At 41.4% G+C, this 21,290-nt stretch overlaps 1 protein-coding gene across 3 annotated transcripts in view; it reads right to left on the minus strand.

The window, feature by feature from the left end:
- The window catches only part of LOC141010154 (dolichyl-diphosphooligosaccharide--protein glycosyltransferase subunit STT3B), an 88,003-nt gene that overhangs the window by 27,585 nt on the left and 39,128 nt on the right, over positions 1–21,290 (minus strand). For all 3 annotated transcript variants that reach the window (XR_012180179.1, XM_073483019.1, XM_073483020.1), the window contains exons 3-4: positions 14,406–14,693; positions 5,634–5,699 (exon numbers count right to left, since the gene is read on the minus strand). Coding sequence is in view for 2 of the 3 variants with exons in the window: in XM_073483019.1 (XP_073339120.1) it covers positions 5,634–5,699; positions 14,406–14,693 (354 nt within the window). In the remaining variant the exon portion in view is untranslated. The remainder of the gene's footprint in view (positions 1–5,633; positions 5,700–14,405; positions 14,694–21,290) is intronic.

Genomic DNA, 21,290 nt, shown 5'->3' on the forward strand with positions numbered 1-21,290 from the left:
ACAGTGCTCAAAGCTCATGGCCTCGTGACTATAAAACTATGAAACATCTGCAAGGTAGGTTTATAAATATTTAGCGAGTATGTATGATATGGTCAGGAAAACAAAGAGTACATTGAGAAAATCCAATTCAAATACCGCCTCTGCATTTGGCTAAAAGTGGCTACAACCCACTGAAGAGACCGAACATGCTGTGTCTGAATAAGAGACAAAGTAAAACCAGCTCTTTCACACTGCCACTGAGCTGTTAAACTCAGTCAGAAACATACAATACAATGGGACACTTGTCCACAAAGACAAGATGAATAAGTCACACAGTCTCTGCATTGTGAAATTCTGTGAATAGGCACGTTTCTGAAATCATGGCATGTGTCGATTCACAAAAACCATGCCAACAGCACCAGTGTGTCTCAGGCTAAACCAAATGAAAAAGCCTCTTTAAAATATTGATCCCTCTAGACTCCCTGGTATTTGTGAGGTGCATTACTGACTCAGAGAGTTAAAGTCAACATTATTTGGAGGCTTGCTTTCCCCTTTGGATGGTTAACTGGCTAAAAGAGTAGGAGGCTCATCAGAAAGATGGAAGATGGTGACTGGAAATGGTCCACTGGTCACTATTTGAAAGTGTTCAGGTAAACTCAAAATGGAGACACCAGCAGTTCTGATTACTGGTGTAATTTATACACTCAAATAGTCATTTACCCTTGTGTTACGGTTATATAATTTCCAGTGTGCCATGTGTGCTTAAAAATAGTCCACTTACCAAATTGGCATTAAAGCAGGGTTAAGTAACACTGAGTCAGTAATGGGCTTCAGCTTGCATAAAGCATCCATGTTTGTTTGCTATTTAGTGTTATTTAACAAATTGAATTGATCCATTTCTTTACAAGACAGAAACTATGTTCAGACCGCAGGCAAATCCAAAATGTTTCTCAAATCAGATATGTAAGACGGAGTGTCCGCACTGTTATTGCTCGGATTTGTGTGTTCAGACACCACCAGCATATCAGCATGGGTTGTTGTAGTAATGAAGTTAGCGTCAGTTACTACGTATGCTGGTAACAACAGCTTTCCAACACAAAGGCATGAGAAATATCGATCCATCATCAAACAATCACGCTCTGATGCACTTCCGTCACTGGATTTTACATTATTGTGGTGTGTTGCGCTGCAAGTGACTAACCCTAACACGAATACGCCTCAAAATATGAATGGCATTTCCATCCCCCTTCAAATGTGGTTTGTTTTTTTGCTGTCCAGACTTCCTAAAAATCAATCTGGAAACAATCTGGATATGCCAAAAAGACGGATCTTGGCTGGCGGTCTGAAAATAGCCTAAGAGTCTACAGCCATGCTAGCAGCTCTCTGAGGCTATCAGTGCCTTGTGAGCTAAACATCAGCGTGCTAACTTGCTTGTAATGACAATGCTAACATGTTGAGGTTTAGCGGGTATCATTTTCACCATCTTATATATACACAGCTGCTGACACATGTCAGCATGCTGATATTTCCTAATTAGCTCTAAACACAGGTTTAGTACAGGTGAGGCTAATGGAAATGTCATTATATTAGCCAACAATTGATGTGACAAGGTGAGATGGTAAGTAAGGAAACTACGACATGATGTGAAGGTGGTATTAGCATCTGTTTTTCAGCAAACTCTAAAGTAGAACACAGCAGATTTACTTTTGGAGTTAACAGAATAGATGGTCGTGCCAGCAGAGCGCACAATTAACTGGTGGAAAAAAAAGAATGGGAGAAATCAGCCATCTGGTAACATTAGAGGACAATACAAAGATGAATGCCCATGACAAAAACCAAAGCTGTGTGTGTCTGTACGTGCACAAAAACAAGCTCTATTTGAAATAACGGTTCTAACAGCAAGCCCTCTGCCCAAGCCACGAGCTAACAGCTGAGGGCAGGAATCAGAAAATGTTTGGAGCAAAGTCTTTTAGCCGTTATCGCTCTCTGCATTTCATACGGGGCTTATCTGGTGACCTCCGGGGCACTCCGAAGAGGATATAGAGAACACAGCAGGGAGAAGGGGTTTATACTGTGTGTGCGAACATTTGTATGTGTGTTTGCAGCCTGTCTATGCGCTCTTGTTGGGCTTCAGTCTGTTTGTTTGGGCAAAAGACTATGAATTTTGTTCTGTTTCTCTGTGTTTATTCACTCGCTATGCCCTCTCTGATACCAGCAGTGATTTTCTAGTTCATTAAGAAGACTTTAAGATAAAAACTAAGACACTTAATGATCAAGGGTCATAAGAAAGGTTGCAGTTACATCAGACTGCTCTGTGAATCTGCAGAAGTTTCCATTGTTAGGTAGCACGTCTGCACAGATGTCAGATGGTGATTGCCCCACAGCTATACCTTGGACACAGGCCAGACTACTGCTTGCATTTCACTCTAACCACAATGAGAGCTGCAGTTTTATCTTTTAATTAAACAAGACTAAAGGTCTACTGCCACAAACTAAATGCTAACCACATGCCAACAATGACAATGTTAACATGCTGATATTAGGCAGGTATCCAACATGTTTCCTAGGGAGGTTACTAGGGAAACTATTCACTTGATAAAGTCAATAACCTTGATCTCATTAATAAATGAAAGCAGTCACTCTAAGAAAGAGGATTAGTGACCTGCTGTTTTGGTTAAGTGACAAGTCGAGCCCATAATTCACCAAGGTATCATGTGAAATTGGAATAAAGTGGATAATGTTTACAATGTTCGACATGTTATTTTAGAGCTTTTGGCATGAAATGATGTTACAGGTAGCTCTGCTTGAGGGGACCGATGTGGGTTTAGTCACCCAAAGCTTTGGGAATTAATAGCAGTTGATCCATGCCTCTGATGCAGCGATCCTTCCGGTTTTTCCCTTCACTCCACCCTCGTCCCACGCAACCCTCACCCCTGGAGGGATGAGAGAGGTATGATGTGCTGCAAATCAGAATGGTTCCTGTGGTTCATGTCCATCACTGGGGTCCTGATGCTCTGATCCTCTTCTTAATCTCATCCTTCTCTGTCCTCTCTTCTCTGATTATGCCAATATCCAGGCAGGGGACCTCCCTCTCTGTCTCCGTATCTCCTTTACGAGTGTCACATTCGATTAAGCACTATGGGAAAATGTGGCCTTGGCTATATCCTGATAAAACTGATGGTGTAAGGTGATAGGGCGGTAAAAAAAGACCACAGTAGGGAAGGGTCAATGAGTGCATGTGATACTTGTGTGCAGGACCAACAGGAGACCGTGTGGGCGGTCAGGAGGTTGGTGGTGTTCATGGACACATACAAGCCTAGCTTGCTGCTCACTGCCAGTGGTCTCATCTGCACCAGTGGGTGGGCTGCAGACACAGTACAGAGGAATATCACATCACTGAGGAGAGGGGAAGAAACGGTGTGAAGGAAAGATAGCAGTAATGAGGAAGAAGAAGACTCAATGTTCCCACTGCTGCCGACTAGAACAGTGCGGAAGTTACACATCACATTACATTCTCTTTCCTGTCTTATCGTTCTGTCTTTCTCTCCATCTCTCTGTTCCCTCTATCCTCATCTTTTCACACCTCTCTCCATTCCTTTGTCTCGGCCTATCTCCAGCCTCCGTTTTGTCTCCTATTCTATTCATCTTTCCATAGCTGCCCTCTATCCTCTCTCGAATCCTCTCCACCATCCTCCTCCTCCTCCTCCTCCTCCTCCTCTCCGGATGCTGTGGCCCAGTGTGATCGATGAAGCTGGATTTGGTAATCTGTTTCATTTGATATCTGTCTCACTGCCGGCCACCAGAGATTAAGCCTGAAATGAGCAAGAAGCTGGAGATTTTCATAGGCGATCATGCTCCCTCACACACATACAAACAATCTGTCGCTGAGGCAGTTTGCCTGGATCGTCTTTTTATCTCATCTCTCTCATGGAGCCCCTGATGGGCTTTTGCCTAAATTCATAAATAATGCAGAAAACACTGGCTCAACAGCTTCCACCCCTTTCCATGCACTGCCATGTTTAAGCTGGACAGAGGACAAACGCCCTAATGCTATCATTTCAGGAGTTAATTATCGAGAATTAGTTCTGAATTGGTTACTAGCTCCAAATATAAAGTGAGATTTGGCAGGGAACCTTCTGTGTTTTGGTTAGCTTGTGTAGTGTTTAGATTTAGTGCTATATTGTTTAAAAACAAAAAACAAAACGGCAAAACAGAGCCAGAGCTAGTGCTTTACAAAAGACAATTGCAAGTACTGACAACAATTTCACTGTAGGGAGGAAGTGCGACTAACATGACACAGCCTTTCCTGCAGCGCTGTGTGAGAATGCAGTGTTTTTGATGCCCACTCTTGTAATTAAAGTACTGTAGAGTCGGCTGGTGCGAAGGTCTTCAACTCGAGTATAGTCAATTTAAAAAATGAAGGTTCTTCATGCATGCATAATTTATTTTACATTTTAACTTGTTTATAGCAGCACAAACATATTGAGACTTTGCTTGTCATATACTTTGATGGCTGAAATAATAGAACCAGTCATAATGTTTGTTAACAATAACTCTTACGTACAATTTAATTACCTTTTTCATGTTATTTCAAAGTGAATACATCTCATTCATCTAAACATGCATGTTCGATGCTTTAATATCTTATTACTAACAAAACTAACATTACGTTGGAGACCGTCAATCCACAGACAAAAGGAATGACAGCTTAAGTTTACTCAAAACTAGTAGTTAGTACGAGATGTCTGTGTTGGGTAGTTATTGAGGCCAGAAAACTAGTATAGCACATAAAATAAGCACAGTAGAAATGTTAGATAGGTCAGATCACCATGTTAAACCATGCATCTTTAAACTTTGCGTTACAGTTATGGCTGAAAATGACAACTTAAATGAGTAAGTTTGCCAATTTCACATATCTCTGCAATGCAAATCAACCGCCAGCTGTTTTCCCAGAAGTGACTGTTACTGTTAGCATAACGTCACTGTGATTTGATCCATGGGACAAGAAATGGAAAAGACTTGATAAGAACTGGAACCAATTAGCAGAATTAGACACAGAACTGATGATGACCTAAATTAAACGGAACCCTACACAATTAACTTAATCACGGTTTTTGTCTCCAAAACTTGGTTGCATAGCAGCAAAGTACATAAATGCATCACATATTTACATATAATAAAAAGAGAAATGTGTCAAAAGTACACATAATAAATTAAAAACAAATCAAATCACGAATAAGCATATAAAAAAGACAAAATATTTAAAAGTCAAGTTCTAAATGGATATATGAGCTCAATTAACATTTTACTTTGTTTGAGGAGACTGCAGAGCAGAATATGTTGGTCTTGACTTACAATTTCCAGCTACAAGAGAGATGCTTAAGTCACATCAGTTTAATCCAGCCAAAGGTTAGTTTATACTGTAGTCACTAGAGTACAGGCTACAAGATGGTTAGTGGAGGTACAATGGAAGGTGCAAAAACACAACAAACTTAGCTCTTGAACTTGATGACAGTGAACTGAGGATGAGCAAGCAAAACAGTAACCCAAATAGAGTAGGTCTACACTACTGTATTTTAATATTGGTCATATTGGTGGTACTCAAAGAGCCAAATATTTTCTGTTGTGCTCCACAGTATTAAGAATAGTCTTACCATGTAGAAATAAGAGAGACAGCAGCCAATGGTCCAGAATACAGAGCCTGTCTTCACTGATTTCACCTACGAGAGAGAAAGAAAAAGAAGCACAAAATGATACAGGAGTCACAGCAGTGTGTTAGCTAACATCAAAGAAGACATGAGACCTCTGGTTTCTGTTTCAGGGACACTAGAAAGTAAAGACTGCACATTTTCTGTGATAATGACGAGGTGCTCTCCGTCAATTACCGTCTGGCGTGGGTGCAGGCTGTCCTGTGTACTAAAGATTCACTCTATTGTTTTTATGGCTCCACACTTCAACACTAGATCCTCATTAAAAGTGGTCTTTTCATTGTGAATCATAAGACTTTAGAGCAAGTTAAGACATATAGTCGAAACTACAAATGTGTAACACCTTGTATTTACTCTTTACATGGGTTAGAAAGAGACAAAAATGCATATTTTGTGTATTTTTGAAAGTTGTTTAATGATCGGAGCTTTGCGATCACAGTCGATAAGGAAGCACAGCTGTGGTGAGAGGATGAGAGGAGAGCGGTTCAGACAAGACCAATGAAAACATCTTGTAAACAAGCTCTCGTTCCTCGCCACAGGCTGATAAAGTTGGCAAGTGTATGCATTAACATTTATAAACACACTGAGACAATAAAAACTTACACACACCCAGAATAAAAGATGCATTAAACAGTGACCTTTCAAATCATCAAACTCTGCGAGAGTCAGTGACAAGGGAGGACAGGGGGGTTGTCAAGAAGCTCGTTTGCATCCAGCAATGGCTGAGATTTGCTGATGAGGGAGAATCGATGATCGCTGGACCAAGGTGGGTTCGCCCACATACCCAGCAGAGCGTCACAGACAGACCCCTGGATTCATCACCAATCAATCAACTGCACAGATAGACACTTGCACACTGACACAGCTTCATACTATAGGCGCATGCAGAAATACCTGAGACAAGAATAAACTGTCTTGATGCAGTGCTTTCCCTGTGTTGAGGTGGGCCACAGTAAGTAGGTAAGCAGTGACCTATTTATATATTTCTGTCCTATAAGAAGGTGGAATATTTGTTTGTGGAATGGGGAAACGGCCACATTTTAGGGGCTTGCTGCTCTCTTTAGGTCGGCCTCACAGGACTACAGCCCCAGTCAGATGAGATGTGTTTCTCTAGGCTAGATGGGGTGCTTGGTGATTGTTTTCAATTTTGTCTGAAGTACATACTGTCTGTCTACTTGTTCACCCCAACATCAATTATAGCCCAAATTACTCCTGGTTTTGTACTTAAATGCGGAAATATTTCACGTTATATCTTAAGTGTCAAAAAGGACAACACCATTGTTATATATTTAGTTTGGTTATGTACTTGCATTACTTACTGTTGCTACAGCTTCCAGGTAAACATTACACAATACATCAGAGAGTGAGGAAGGACGTCGGGGAACGTGATGAAACATAACATGAAGAAAACGTTATGACCCAATATGTGAACATTTTACATTTCGCGTTAGTCAGGTCGGATTTTAAACAGCCTAGGTGGCTGTTTGACAATGAAGACAACAACTCCGACAATCTCACAAAACTGTCTTTTGTTTTCATTGTTTTGATTGAGAGACCCCATATTGGCAGAAATTACACTGTGTTTAAGTCCAGTATGAAGACACACTTTGCTCTTTTGAAAGTGTAACTGAGTTTTTATACGAAGAACTACATTTTCTGTCACTGAGTTTCATCAGCTGAGTGCACAGTGTGACAACTGCAGAAGTAGAATAGATCTGACAGATCACTCGTTTACATGAGTCAACTCATACAATGAAGGATTGACTGACAGAATCAGCTCCTATACTTTTGTCAGTCGCTTAAAGGTCTTCTGGAGCAACGGGTTGAAGGAAAATATACAGTATTGACCTACTTCTGTAAAAATAAAGAAAAATATCAAGTTGTTATTTAGTTATTTTGTCACTTAGTAGCCAGTTTATTAGCTACATCTAGCTCAATCTAATGCAGTCCAATACAACAGTCTGTAATAAATTCTCCTTTCATAAAGGTTGTAAGGTTCAATTTTTGTTGTCTGCTTTTGTTGATAAATAGATCAATAATGATTGTGATTGATTGTTCGCTGTGCATGCAGAGCCGTCGTGTCACTCACAAGCAACACATTCCCATGTATCCAAGAACCCTTAAATCAGATTAAATTATGTTATATCAGACAGACCTCTCTTGTAGATTAGTCATGGAAAATGAGAACTGTGCGAGTTTTCCTTTTGCATCAAGCAACAAAAATGTTAAAGCACGGTATGTTTGAATTGATTTGCCTTACTTTACATCGCACATCTTCCAACTTAACTATTGCGCACACAAACATTAAGATGTTGATGCTGTAACGATATGTTTTGCAGTCCTATTAGAAACACCTTTCATTATGCAACACTATTTAAACAGCTCCACAAACTGCAGCCTCAATATGACCATGAAGTTAAATAAACACCTTTTCTAAAACCTCTAAAACTTTACTTTTTGAATGCCATTAAGGTAAAATTCAATGCAGAGCTGTTTAATAAACTGCATCAGTTTTAGCTAGGTGTAAACTGGCAACTGAGTGTATACTGCCAAAAGGCACAGCCACAAAAACACTTTCCTCATAAATGGCTCCATGTTGCTTCCTTTGTTTACAAGTGAAAACAAGCACAGTGACAGATTAGGATGACAACAGATACTGTACAAGCTGCTGCCTTCTCTCCTCAGACAATATTTCCACTCAAGCTGGCCCAAAGCTAGCCTGCAGCCTTGTGTTGTCTTTTCAGAAGCATGTGCAAACCGTGTTCAACTGGTGCCTCAACCCGCCCCCTCCAACTGCCCTCCCAGCCGAAACTCTCTTTGTGAAGACGCACAAGTCACACAGTGCGATACCAGTCCAGCTAATTAAATGTGAGCCAAGAGAAAGAGTGGAATTACTGTTACAACAATGTAGGCATGGTGCTTGGGGTTTGAGCAAGGGAGGGAGGCAGTACAATTGTGTGTGTGTGTGTGTGTGTTTTCATGTTACGTAGAGCTATGGTGTTAAAAAGAGCAGCTCTCCTGGGTGTGAGAGGATTCAATTATAGATTATGGGAGGGTGTGTGCGTGTGTTGGGAGGGGGGGTAAACACTGAGATTAAGCGAGCGGAGTTGAATGGGTTATTAGCGGATAAAATGAAGGAGTCGGATAATGAAGATTGGGTTGAGACTTGAGAGAATGGCTTTGTGCATTTTTGCCGTGTGGCGGAGAGGACGCGGGTGAAGAGACAGGAAGAGAGCGGAAGACAGGAATGAGCAATAATGAGATATAGGAAGAGAAAGCAAGGCAGGGGGAACAAGAACGAAGAGACAGAAAGCAGAACATGGTGAGAGCAAAACAATGGCAGGGACAAAAGAAGACAAAGACAATTAAACGGGAGACGAGATGGAAGAAAGATGGAGAGGAGGAAAGGAAAACGCAAAGACAAATGTGGGTAAATGAGACTGATAATGGGAAGCAGTGGAGCATGGCTTGGATGATTGTTTTTCAGGGCCCTTGGCAAATAGAACAGAGGACGTGAGAGGTGCTAGGTGAGTGGATGAGGAGTTTTTCCGATGGCACTGCTTCACTGATGACACATCACCTTGAGAGGCAGTGATGGCTGCTGCGAGGAACACCTGCCTCACATGGAGATGTATTGATCACACGCACAGGATGACAAGAGGCAATCTTAATGGTGCAGAGACAAAGAGGTCCCTAATACACATTTCCTGCTGGGATAAATGGTTATGGCGGCAGTTTCCGATGAGTCCGGCAGAATTAAAAAGTGATTTCAGATGACACAGAAGGAAAACACCTGAGATGTATTAAGGGAAAAAAATGATTGGATGGGAGCAGTCTGGAAGGATAATGGCTCTCCTGTCAACCTTTGAGAAACCAAGATGTCTAATAAAAGGTTTTGTAATGTGATACCTGCTGTGAAAACAAGAAACTGATCTACATCCAGAGGCTGCCATGATGTACTCATTGGTGTCGTCTATATTATATTATATCAAAGTTGTAGTGCAGTGCCCATTCAAAACATGCTGTTCGGCACAGATTGTGAGGGGTCTACAGATCCAGTGTTAAGCCTCCTGAACTGCTCACAGACTCATCGGGCACGCCCCGATAATATCAAACATGTTTGATTTTTAAGACTTAAAATCTGGATGATTACATCAGCAGTGTCCGAGCCGAACCCCAAACAACGTTAGCTAGCATGCTACTGTTGACAGAAACTTAAAAAATCTCACCTCCAGTTCTTGCTGAAAAATAGAAAAAATGCCTCTCCCTACTCATCTAGACTTGTTTAAACTTCAGCTTTTTATTTTTCTCATTGCAACGCATTACTCATGCAAGTTGTTGTACCACGCTAATCTCCGATTTGTTTACGTCTGCTTCCCCATGAGATCAGGTGTAAGCCCAGCTTCAGTCTGCAGAGCCATAAAGCCAGAGCGCTGAAGCGGAGCCCCCACTGGTGCAGAGGGATGTTCGATGTTTATTCAAGCTTCATTAATAATAAATGTGTTGCACAAATTGCACCAAATTTGACACTGTACTTCCTTGGGTCCACAACAACAACAAATCTGCCAAATGTGGAATAGATCGGATGAACAGTTCTCAAGATTTGCGAATAACATCCACGCAGGCAGTGATTACTTGCTTTGTAGTTCGATTGTAAAAAGATCACTCACTCATAATCTTACCGATAACAGCACAAAGAGTATTATTCTATCATGCAGTTCATCCAGATTTCATGGCAGAGACACAGTTCACCTAAAGTTCACCCTATATTCAGATAACTTATCTGCATCTCTGTGCAAGGTTTGCAGTCCATGCTACTGAGCTCTCTCAATATGCCACATCTCAACAACGTTTTCTCACTCTCTGTTGTTTCCTAACTTTTTATTTGCCAATTCTAACATAAATTAGCAGAGCCAACTGTCTCGTTTAGTGTTGGTATGGTAACATTAGAGTTGTATTGACTTTGTTCAATATTAGCTCCCTTTCTGAGGCTAACATCTGTGCATGTTGGTGTAAATGGCCTCTATGTGTGGGTTGTTAGCCTTAACTACTTCTACTAATCTTGAAATTTATTCCTAAATTCTTTGCGATGCTGGTGACATATAGCGTCTCTTGAAAGCAAATCAATTTCTTTGTGGTTTGTATTTATCTGTAGATGTCGAAGCCTTTATAAACATGTATAATACATTTACTAAATATGTTTGGCTCCCCAATATGCACTGTATGTTTAAGGATGTCAACTGTCCCCGCGAGTGACACCATAAGCGGTTTGGTTTCACTCCGCTGAGCCGGTACACAGACACGGAGGCAGTTTAATGTTGTATCGGGACTTAAATTGTAGACACAACAGGCATGCTCAGCCAGCCACCTGGACACTAAACTGTCGGTCATTGCCAGATCACTGACAGTGAACGAGTTCAAATAAGGGCCACAGAGCTGTCGGCGAGCACATTCCAGCCTAGTGACACACACTACCTTGAAACTGCATGTACTGATATATCCATGCACAATTTGACAAACTGACATAACCTAGGATGGCTGAATCCTTGGACAGATAAAAAGGTCCATTTCAACCCGGCGGCTACTATACTGCCAAGCCTGTTCCACTGTGACAAACAGCAGTGAGGCATGGCATGACGAAATACCTGCATCACTACTTTTACCTGGATGAAAGTCTCTACCGCGCAGCATGTCTTTATGCTGGAGCATAAAGGGAGATCAACGCCTTGAAGGTAAAATAAAAATTGGACAAATAGCCTATGAGCTACTATATCCACTCGCCTGTGGCGTGCATAATGAAAGCTCTTTTCTGTTCACTTACTGAAACACCCTTGGATGAGAATGGGTAGAGTGCCAGTTTTCCTGCTCACTGGCCTCTCTAACATGGGGCGCCGCTACTTTCAGCAAATTTCTGCCTCTGGAGGACTCTTCCATTGAGAATTCAAATGACAGTTAAATGAGGTATGCAAATTGCAAAATTATACAAACATACATATCTATAGTTGCCCGGAAACAGAAAACCCTGAATTGCAAATTTAAAGTAAAAATGGAAAACCAAAAGTGCTTCTCACTTCCAACTGTGTTTTAACAACCTCCATTTACATTTGTTAATTGCCTAACAGTATGTAGATCAAGAGTTTTGCAGCATCTACAACAAATATGTTTCATTTGAAGCCCCTCATGATGAGATGTCTTTAAGCATTCACAGGCGATGTGAACAACATCAAGAGACAACCTCAATTTTAATATGTAAACATCTGTGATGATCATGTCTTTGCATTTGTTTCATGGATAGTTTCGACTTAACTGAAGCCAGAATCTGTTACTGTGTGCTGTGCAGCAATTAACTCTCCAAAGTATGAGCTGAGACGGAACATTAATCCTGAATGTTGATGAGAAACATTATATGGCCTCCAAATACACAGGAGTGGGACTCCTGTGGGTCTTGCGCTGCTTTTAGCAGGAAGGGGATTTTTTTAAGTGCTACAGGCGGTCATGTTTGAGCGCTGCAGGTTTGATGAAAAAATAATCAAAGTAAGTTTAAACAGAACTGTGGTTTTTATTTTTCTGTGACTCTTGATACCAACCAGCCATGAATGATAAGTCTCCCTAGAACCACCCAGCTACAGCTGGTCAATAATGGACATGTGGCTTATTTGTATGAGCCCTTTTTGGCTCCAATAGGATTGCGGCATCCAATCATGTAATAATCTTTTCTAGATACTGCTAAAGCCTCTGAACTGGGGGAGAAAAAAAAACAGTATGTCCTTTGGCAAAGCAAACTGAGCAGCAGGATCTATGCAAATAAGACACATATATGCTTTTGCAAGGAGCGAACCAATGCAAACAATAGGTGATTGTACAGTATAACATCAAAATACATTTAAATACCAGCCATTGTCTCTCTGTTACATGCTTGTTATGGGGGAAGGCCCTATAAGTGAGAGAGTTTCCCTCCTTGCAGGCTCGGTTTTAATAAAATGAAAGCAGTGAAAGCTGCTCCTTGCATATCACTTCCATTCAATCAATTTAGTCTTTCACACTGATGAAATCTACAATATCAAATTTGGACTAACTGAAAACTATATTCATTTGACACCTGCTCCTGAGCAGGTTAACACTGCAGGTGTGAATGTCTTTCACAGTGCATCGTTGACTGTAATTGCTTCACTGTAACCTGGCACCTTTTACATTACAGTCTAGCAGTCTGGAGGAACATGAGGCAATTTTGTCCATTGACATTTTTATAGACTCGATGAGATGATAATAAATTTATAAGAAGTATTCCCACTGTAATCTAAATGCAAAACTATTACTTCCCGTCATTAAAGTATCTGCAGTTTTTCTCAAACAATCCTCTCTAGCCTCAGCAGCAGAAACAACATTACCTTCAACAGTACATCCTGTACTGTCTGCATCTATTCATTTAAACACAATGTTTTTAATGACAGAAAAGGGAAATGTTGCATGTCTTTCCAGTGCAGAGCAGCCGGCATGCACAATAACACTTCTGCAAATGGTTCAATTTTTTTTTAGGATATTCCACTGGCTCCTTGTCACTCCAGTACCTGATGCTTGCCTACAGTGTCCACTAGCATGGCACTAACCCACCTCTTTGCTTAAACAGAAGAAGAAGGAGCTGATTACTTCCATTTCCATTAAGCTGGTTATTTGGAAATATTGTGTTATTCTCCATCTCCAGTTTCCGTACCACATTTTCATTTTCACATAAATCCTGTTCCGAGCTTTAAAGTAAAAAAAATGAATAAAATAAAGCATGTTTCACTGAACGGATGCAGCTCAACACAGAACAGAAAAACACCTCAATATTTGTCAAGGTCAACTCCAATAACAAGAATGAAAGGGAAGCTGATAAAATTATTTGCAAAGCGGAGCAGACACACACACAGACACACACAGACACACACAGACACACACACAGACACACACACAGACACACACACAGACACACAGACACAGACACACACACACACACGCTGCAGTCAAAGTAAGATAGCTGCGGGCAGTAAGGTGGCTGCTGATGCAACTGAAAAGAGCGGCCACACTGAGGTTCAGTGAGAAGTGTGTTTCAGACATCTTGCAATTGAAATGCTCCTTCCTTCACCTGCCGTGGAAGATCACTTTTAAAAATTCTTTGCACTCCCTCAAACATTGAATCTTTATTCATATTGGAATACATGTTTTGTTAAAGATAAATAAATAAATAAATCTGAACACATTAGATGGTGCAAGGTCAACTGCCCTGTAGGGTAAACATAACCTGATGTGTTCCCTGACTTAATTGGAGGGGGTCTATTCAGTCTTTGACTGGAGATTTTTTTCTACTCTTGAAAAAAAAAAGTATTGTGAAGGCTTAACAGTGCAGAAGGCTGCTTCCTGGGCTCCAAATGTTCTGCAAAGCTGTGCTTCAAGATTCAAGGCTGTGGATAAATAATTCAACATCTGAGGCCAAGTAAGATTGAAAATAGTGCTACTTTTCTGGCAACATAAAGCCTGTCCATTAAAAAATGAACAACACACTGAGCTCTCTATACTGGGTTAGAAGTTTTGACATATTTGTTTGAACTTAAACCGCTTTAAAAGCTGACAAACTTCTGGGTTATATTCCAATTCCTAACAAAAGGAAAAATATAAACTGTCACTTCCTTATTATGAACAACAAACAGTATTATAGGTGTATGTCTTCCGTGTACATACCCAGAGGTAGTAGGTGAATTGAAGGGCGAAGATGGCGATGCCCTCATTATCGAAGGAGCCAGCGACGGAGCGGGAGATGTATCCAGGGACGATGGCAATGAAGCAGGCCGCCAGCAGCCCTGCACCCTGGTTCCATAGCTCCCGTGTCAGTAGAAAGGTGGAGATGGCGGTCAGACCGCTGAACACCGGGGCCAGAAAGACACACACATCTCGGATGTGGACTGTGATGTGGAGCAGGTTGAGGACATAGTGGATAAGGCCGGCAGTCACCATTAACCCCGGGTACACCTGAGCGAGGAGGCAGAGAGAAAGAGACATTGGGTGTCAGATCAAAGATTAACAATAACGGTGTCAGGGATATGTGTAACAATAATTGACTAATCGAATGACAGCAAAATAATTTGATACTACATCATAAATGGACTGTATTTATATTGTGCTTTTCTAACCTGAGTGACCACTCAAAGCACTTTACAACACTAGTCAGCATTCACACATTCACACACATTCAGACACCGGTTGCAAAGGCTACCATGCAAGGTGCCACCTGCTCATCAGGCGCGTTAGCCATGCATAGGCACTCACACACTGATGGGAGAGCCACCGGGAGCAAATTGGGGTCTAGTATCTTGCCCAAAGGTACTTCGACGTGAGGACTGAAAAGCAAATCATAGAGGACCAAAGCATTTGGATTTTTTGTGTTTTATTGACATTTTAAATGTAGGCTATACCTGCATATGGCTATTTAAAACATATATCCGGTAGCTTTTCAATATGGCTGTTATTCTCCAAATTGGCTGTTCAAAAAAAAAAAAAAAAAGGTCAAGAAAAATTAAAATTAAAAAAATACACTGATATTTAACAAAGGTATTTTATTCTGGGGCGCCCATTAGCTCAGTTGGTAGAGCGGGCGTCCCATGTGCAGAGGCCTTGTCCTTGCTGCGGCGGCCCGGGGTTCAATTCCGACCTGTGGCCCTTTGCTGCATATCACCCCCCCCCCTCTCTCATCCTGTCATCTCTAAGCTGTCCTATCAATAAAGCCATAAAAAGGCCCAAAAAGTACTTTAGAAAAAAAAAAAAAAAGAGTACTTTATTCTACGCGTCTCTTTCAAATAAAGCATTCAATTCTGCACTCCTCAGCACAACAGGGAAGCCATCAATTACCACCAGTGAAATTCTAACTGAACTGCAGGCTGTTAATGCCTGTGGAGCATGTAGAGCCCCCTTTATTCCTTTATTGGTTATACTGTGGCAACTCACAAAATGTTCTTTAAACACTTTCCTTCATTTGTTCTTTTGTTGTAAAATAAATTATCAAAGAAATTCAACTTTGTTTTATTATTTACTAAGGGTTGGCATTATTAATGTTACACTGCACAAAAGACAGTCGAGTTCACTTTACTTCTAGATATGATTCCATAGAAGTGAGGGCCTACAGTGAGGAAAACTGTAAGGAGAAAAAAATTGCGTGGGGTTCAGAGGGTTAATAAATTACATTTAGCCTTATCAGAAATGGTTGCCATGATATTATTCAACATAGAGTTATAATGAAATAAAGCCCGCTCACAGTCGAAGGCGTGAGTAGGCGAGGCATCATGGCCTTGTCTCATCTATACGTGAGAGCAGATCCAATTAGAGCCCTGTGCAGTATACTGGCTGTCTGATGTAAAAGAAGCGAGGATGTGTTTAACGTGACTGATATCCCTGAGGTGTGTTCACTGTAGCCGCAGTGCAAGCACTTTGCCATACTGCTAATAAACTCAGGTCTTTGCATCTCTAATTAGCCAGTGCCTAGGAGATCTAAGCTTCATCAACCAATCTATTTCAATGAAAATCAACCTTGTCTTGCCTCTTGGCTCTGAGGAATGGACTATGTCTAATGGGGTGGTATCCTGCCATTTACAAAACTACTCTTGTAATTATTAGCCATTTTGAACTCTGCGGTAGGGCCCAGGTCCTCAAAACGATAGCGATTGCTCATCATAGAAGAATACATTTTACATTGAGTTTAGGCTTGATGGATAAAAATCGATGCATAATTTATCAACACTTTTCTCTAAATAGGCACTCAAGAATGCATTACATAGCTTGTTCATTATGAAAATATCATCAACTGGACCTGACAAAAGCGGTTACCCAAAATGCACTTGAGTCATTGTCCTTATGGCAACAAAGAGTGGTTTATTGGCTTGACAGCCCACTGTTGTTATGGACTGTCACATTAGAGAAGCCTTCCTTTCCTTATCTATGGCTCAGGAGAAAGAGCAACTGACAGTCGTCCTCTGGGGAAAGTGGGGAGGGGGGGAATGGAGGGAGGGTGGGAGTGAAAAGGGAAATAAAAATGGAGAGGGCAGCTGGACTGGTCTAATGCAGAAAGGCACTAAAGTGTCACATTAACTGATATCGGCTCGTCTGTCTTCCAAACGGTGTGACCCATCTGAGTGCTTAGAGACTTAACGCTATCATACACAATTAATGAGGACTGTCAGGATCATCCGTCTGATTTTGAATAAAAAAGGGGGTAATGATAAGGATGAGAGCAAATAATGGAGGCATAGAGGAGGTGAGAAAAGACAGAGACACATTAGAGAAAGGCAGAGGCAGACAGCAGAGGAGAGATGATGAAAGATAAAGAAGTTGGAGAGACAGAGGAAGAAAAGTGAACTTTAGTGGCTGAAAGGGTGTGTTAAACAGAGTGCAGCCGGGGGAAAAGGTTGAATGCAACAGACAAGAGTCTCGGTCACCGCCGTCAGATAGAGCAAAGGTGGTTTTATAAATCCCACCTGGAGCTAGAAGGGTCGCAGACCACCACTCCGCATGAGAAAAGAGGCCGACATTGTTGAAATGTCAAGACAGGTTTCTGAAAACGAGGAGGGAATGCAGCTTTGTAACTCAAACTATTTTAAGTTTTCTAAACAAAGGCAATTATTTCATTGTGGGCTATGAAGCAGACTGTACCAATCTGAGATGAACTGAGCACTTGTCCACACCCCTGCATGTTTTAAAAGCACAGGCTCGATGCAAATAAGAGCTCTCACACATTCATTTTATGATTTTGAATGCAGTGTGGGAGTAAACCAAATGCCCCTCTTCCCTGAAGCCCGACGTCTATGTTCAGAAAATGGTCCATCTCAGTCATGCAAACAAGTAGGATTTTGACAATTAGCCTGCACAGCAAATGAGTGAACTGGTTTCGTTACCCAAGAAACTAAGATCATGGCGTCCTTGAGGAAGGCACCAGCTCATCTGACAATCGCGCCTCAGCCTCTCATATAAAGATTTAGCAAGTTAAAGTGAAAATGGACGTGGATCTATCTGAGCCAGCTCTGCAGTTCTCCTCTTTGCATCAACTCCTAGATCTTGCTGCACTTTGCATAGATTTGCATGTTTGAGGGAGACATTTGCATTTAGTATGGCCAAAAGAATGACCCACCCACCTGCTATCGAAGAAGCGAGTGAACTCTTTATAAGATAAAATGAAACTTACCATCTGGCAGTAAATGTCCTCCAAGTGAAATGTGGGTTGTTAGCAGACTTAGCATGTTAAAGACCAAGGTTGTAAAAATTATTTTCTATCGTCAACAAATTCCATGAAAAGACGAAAAACCAACAATCCTGTGTGTAGCTCTCAGCCTCAAGCCCACTGGATCCGACTGAAGATGTAAATATTGAAAAAACAGACCCAAATATTTAGTTTTAACTTTAAAAAGCCACAGTAATTTCCTAAGACAGTTGGGCACTGTGGTTCTCTGCAAACATTACTCAAACAGGAGTAAATAATGCATTTGTTGGGACTATTTTCAGCTGTGCATTAATACATAATTGGTGAACAAGTGAGTAATTACGACAGTAAGACGGTGCATGCGGGATCAGCTCAAAATGAACCATAACACTCTCATTCAATGTGGCTCACTGACATGTTTTTGGTAGTTGTTGGAAAACAATGCAAAAACTCATAAAGCAAAAGAGAAATAAGCTATATCAAGCTTTGGCTGCACACACAATACTTGTTAGTAGGATCATTTTGTTTTTTATGTCGGGCTTCTCAAGAGATATGTTGACAAAAAACAAAAATATAAAATATCACCAGACTTTAACATCCTTTAACAACAGTTTCCCTCTCTGATGCCACAACCATCTTTCTTCAGGACAGCCAAATTACTTAAACCGGCAATAGACAACTTTTTTTTACTTTAAATTTTCATTCTGTAGAAAATACGGATTGCACAGTGGAACAGCCGTTAAAAAATGACACCATCCACATATAGATTGGTTCCCTATAAGCTTAACTTTCTTTCTGGATTTTTCCCAGAACAACGAAGGTCAAATTACAGCACAAAGTGCGTCTATTATTGCGCAACCAAAACAGGAAGAGGCATTGGTTTCCCTGGTCGCTATCCTCAGGTAACAGAGGAATGACTGGAATAACTGTGGAATCTCTACACTGCAAAAGAAAAAGACCCCGCTTATAAAAGAGGCAAAGAAGGTGAAGAAGGAGAGCGATAAACATGGGTAAAACAAGAGTGAACGGATGGACATTCAGTCGATGGAGAAAGTCTGTTCCCCTGTTCATAGGTTTCCCCTTACCACTGGGATTTGAGACAGTACAAAACTGGCATTTGTTCTATTAGCTCAGTAAAAGTAACTTATTAATTCAACCGGGTGTTTTACTCTGCCTTTTCACAGCACTGAAATCAGGGTTTCTAGGCCAAATTGAGATTCTTATGAAGCAAATCAAAATATTTGAAGTAATGTTCAACTGGAAAAATCAAAAGATTTTTTATGTGAAACTAAATTTGAGAAAAGAAGAGAGCACAACTCGCTATAATCAAATCTTCAAATGAACAGTGTTTGAATTGTTCTGCAGCTATTTGTTGTTTTTTCACTCATGGTGTACAGGGAAAAGATGTGAGCTGTGTATGCTTTGTGTGCTTATTTGTATGCAGAAGACAATGTGTTGTGCAGCTCAGGGATCTCTTGTAAATGTCACGAAAATTAACTTAAAACTATACGCCTTCCAATTCCGATTACCAGTCTAATCATGAGTTTCAGCTTCTTCCCCGTGGCTTCAAGGCCCAACCCAAGTATCCATGTACTGTAACATAACCAGCACATCCATTATTACAAGCAATGCCTGCCATATGCAATTACCAGTAGCTGATGGTAATTGCCAATGACAGATGAATGCTGATGGATGGGGTTTTGGATTCCAATTCCTTGCCTCTCTTGTGCCGTAATGAATAGTATATTCAAACATGGGCATGTAGCGTGGCTGCAGCTCCTGCCCCGCACCATCTGCTTGGTGCTGTAATGATAACGGCTGCTGATAGCAATGCACAACATTAACATGCCTTGCTGTCTAAACTGTGCAGAGGAACTCTCCAAACAGCCTGCAGGACTGAGTTTACACCATGCAGAGACAAGAAGAAAGAGAGAGAGAGAAGGGAAAGAGAGTCAAACCACAGACACCGAGGGACAGGCTCTGCCCAAGCCTCTCAGCTGGCTCCAATAATGGAAACATGTTGGGGAGATATTTCCACGTTTATTTGGCACAGAGGACCTGGATTATGTAGTTCTGACGCATCATTAGCCTGTGCAATTACAGCTCAGGGTGCAGACATGGTGGGTACATGAAGAAAGAAGCCAGGTGGGCTTGTTAAAGAGGAGAGGGAGATGGATGGGCCGGTGGTGTTTTACTCACACAGGCCTCACAGCTCAGAGGAAGCAGGGCTGAGAAGATGAGGTTGGGAGAAGAGATGCACAAAGGAGGGGAGGCGTGGGAAATGGGAGATGAATTGCATGAAATTGGTACGTTGTATTTTTCATTGAAGAGGGTCAATGTTTCACGACAATCGCTGTTGCTGGTAAACAAGGCGCCCACAGCAGCCGAAGGGAATCCGTCAAGTTAACAGCTCACTGTTGCTACTGCTGGATTGCGACTTAAATCCATGCAGGCCCAGTGGGGGCTTATAGGGCTCTATGGTATTCCTGCATTGGCTTGCCTCACCCCATATAACCCCTCACACAAACACACAGCAGTGAGGATGCCCATGGGAACAGACTGAAGATCTACTTCACCTCAACCACTGATGAGGACATAAAAACTGACTACAAAACAATATCTATGAGTGATCTCGATGGGCTAGCGAATATTAACAGCGGGTATAGAAATCCATGCTGATTTTCCAGTCAGACATTATCTCTGTTCAAATGCCAACATACAGTAATTGATTTTGGTTGCTCTTCTGGGTCTGGGTCAGGCTATGATTAAGTATGATTTAAAGCATAATTTGATGCCTGACTATACTCAATCATGGTTCTAAGGTTGCTCTGATTATGCTTTAATATATAAAAAGGTACTGAGACTGCAGATTTACTCACAAATCAATGGCACGGCCAATATAAAACTTCATCCATCCTTTAATCGAAACTTAACTGGGTCAGTGTCACAATGGAGGCACGCTGCACAAGGTAGACAGAACTTTACTCAGCCAGAGCCTCCAGGGGGATCCCAAAGTATTCCCAGGCCAGGTGAGATTTGTAATCCCTCCAACATGCTCTAGGTCTGCCTGGGATTGTTTCCCATGTAGACTATCTCCATGGGGAGGTGTGTAGGAGGCTTCTGGATTCCCAAACGACCTCAACCAGCTCTTATTAAACATACAAGAGCAGTGGTTGTACACCAAGATGCTCCTGTGAGTCTGAGCTCTTCACCCAATCCCCCCAAGAGTGAGCACAGAAATCTGTGCTCCCATTCCTTCAGTCACTACCCAGAGCTAATGACTAAAGGTGAGAGATCAACTACTACTGTAAATCCATTGCTTTTCCTCCAGCTTAACTCCCTCTACAGTCAAGTACAACTGGCAACCAGTTTGCCTGTCGATC

Source organism: Pagrus major, chromosome 16 (assembly GCF_040436345.1).
Source record: "Pagrus major chromosome 16, Pma_NU_1.0".
NCBI lineage: Eukaryota > Metazoa > Chordata > Actinopteri > Spariformes > Sparidae > Pagrus > Pagrus major.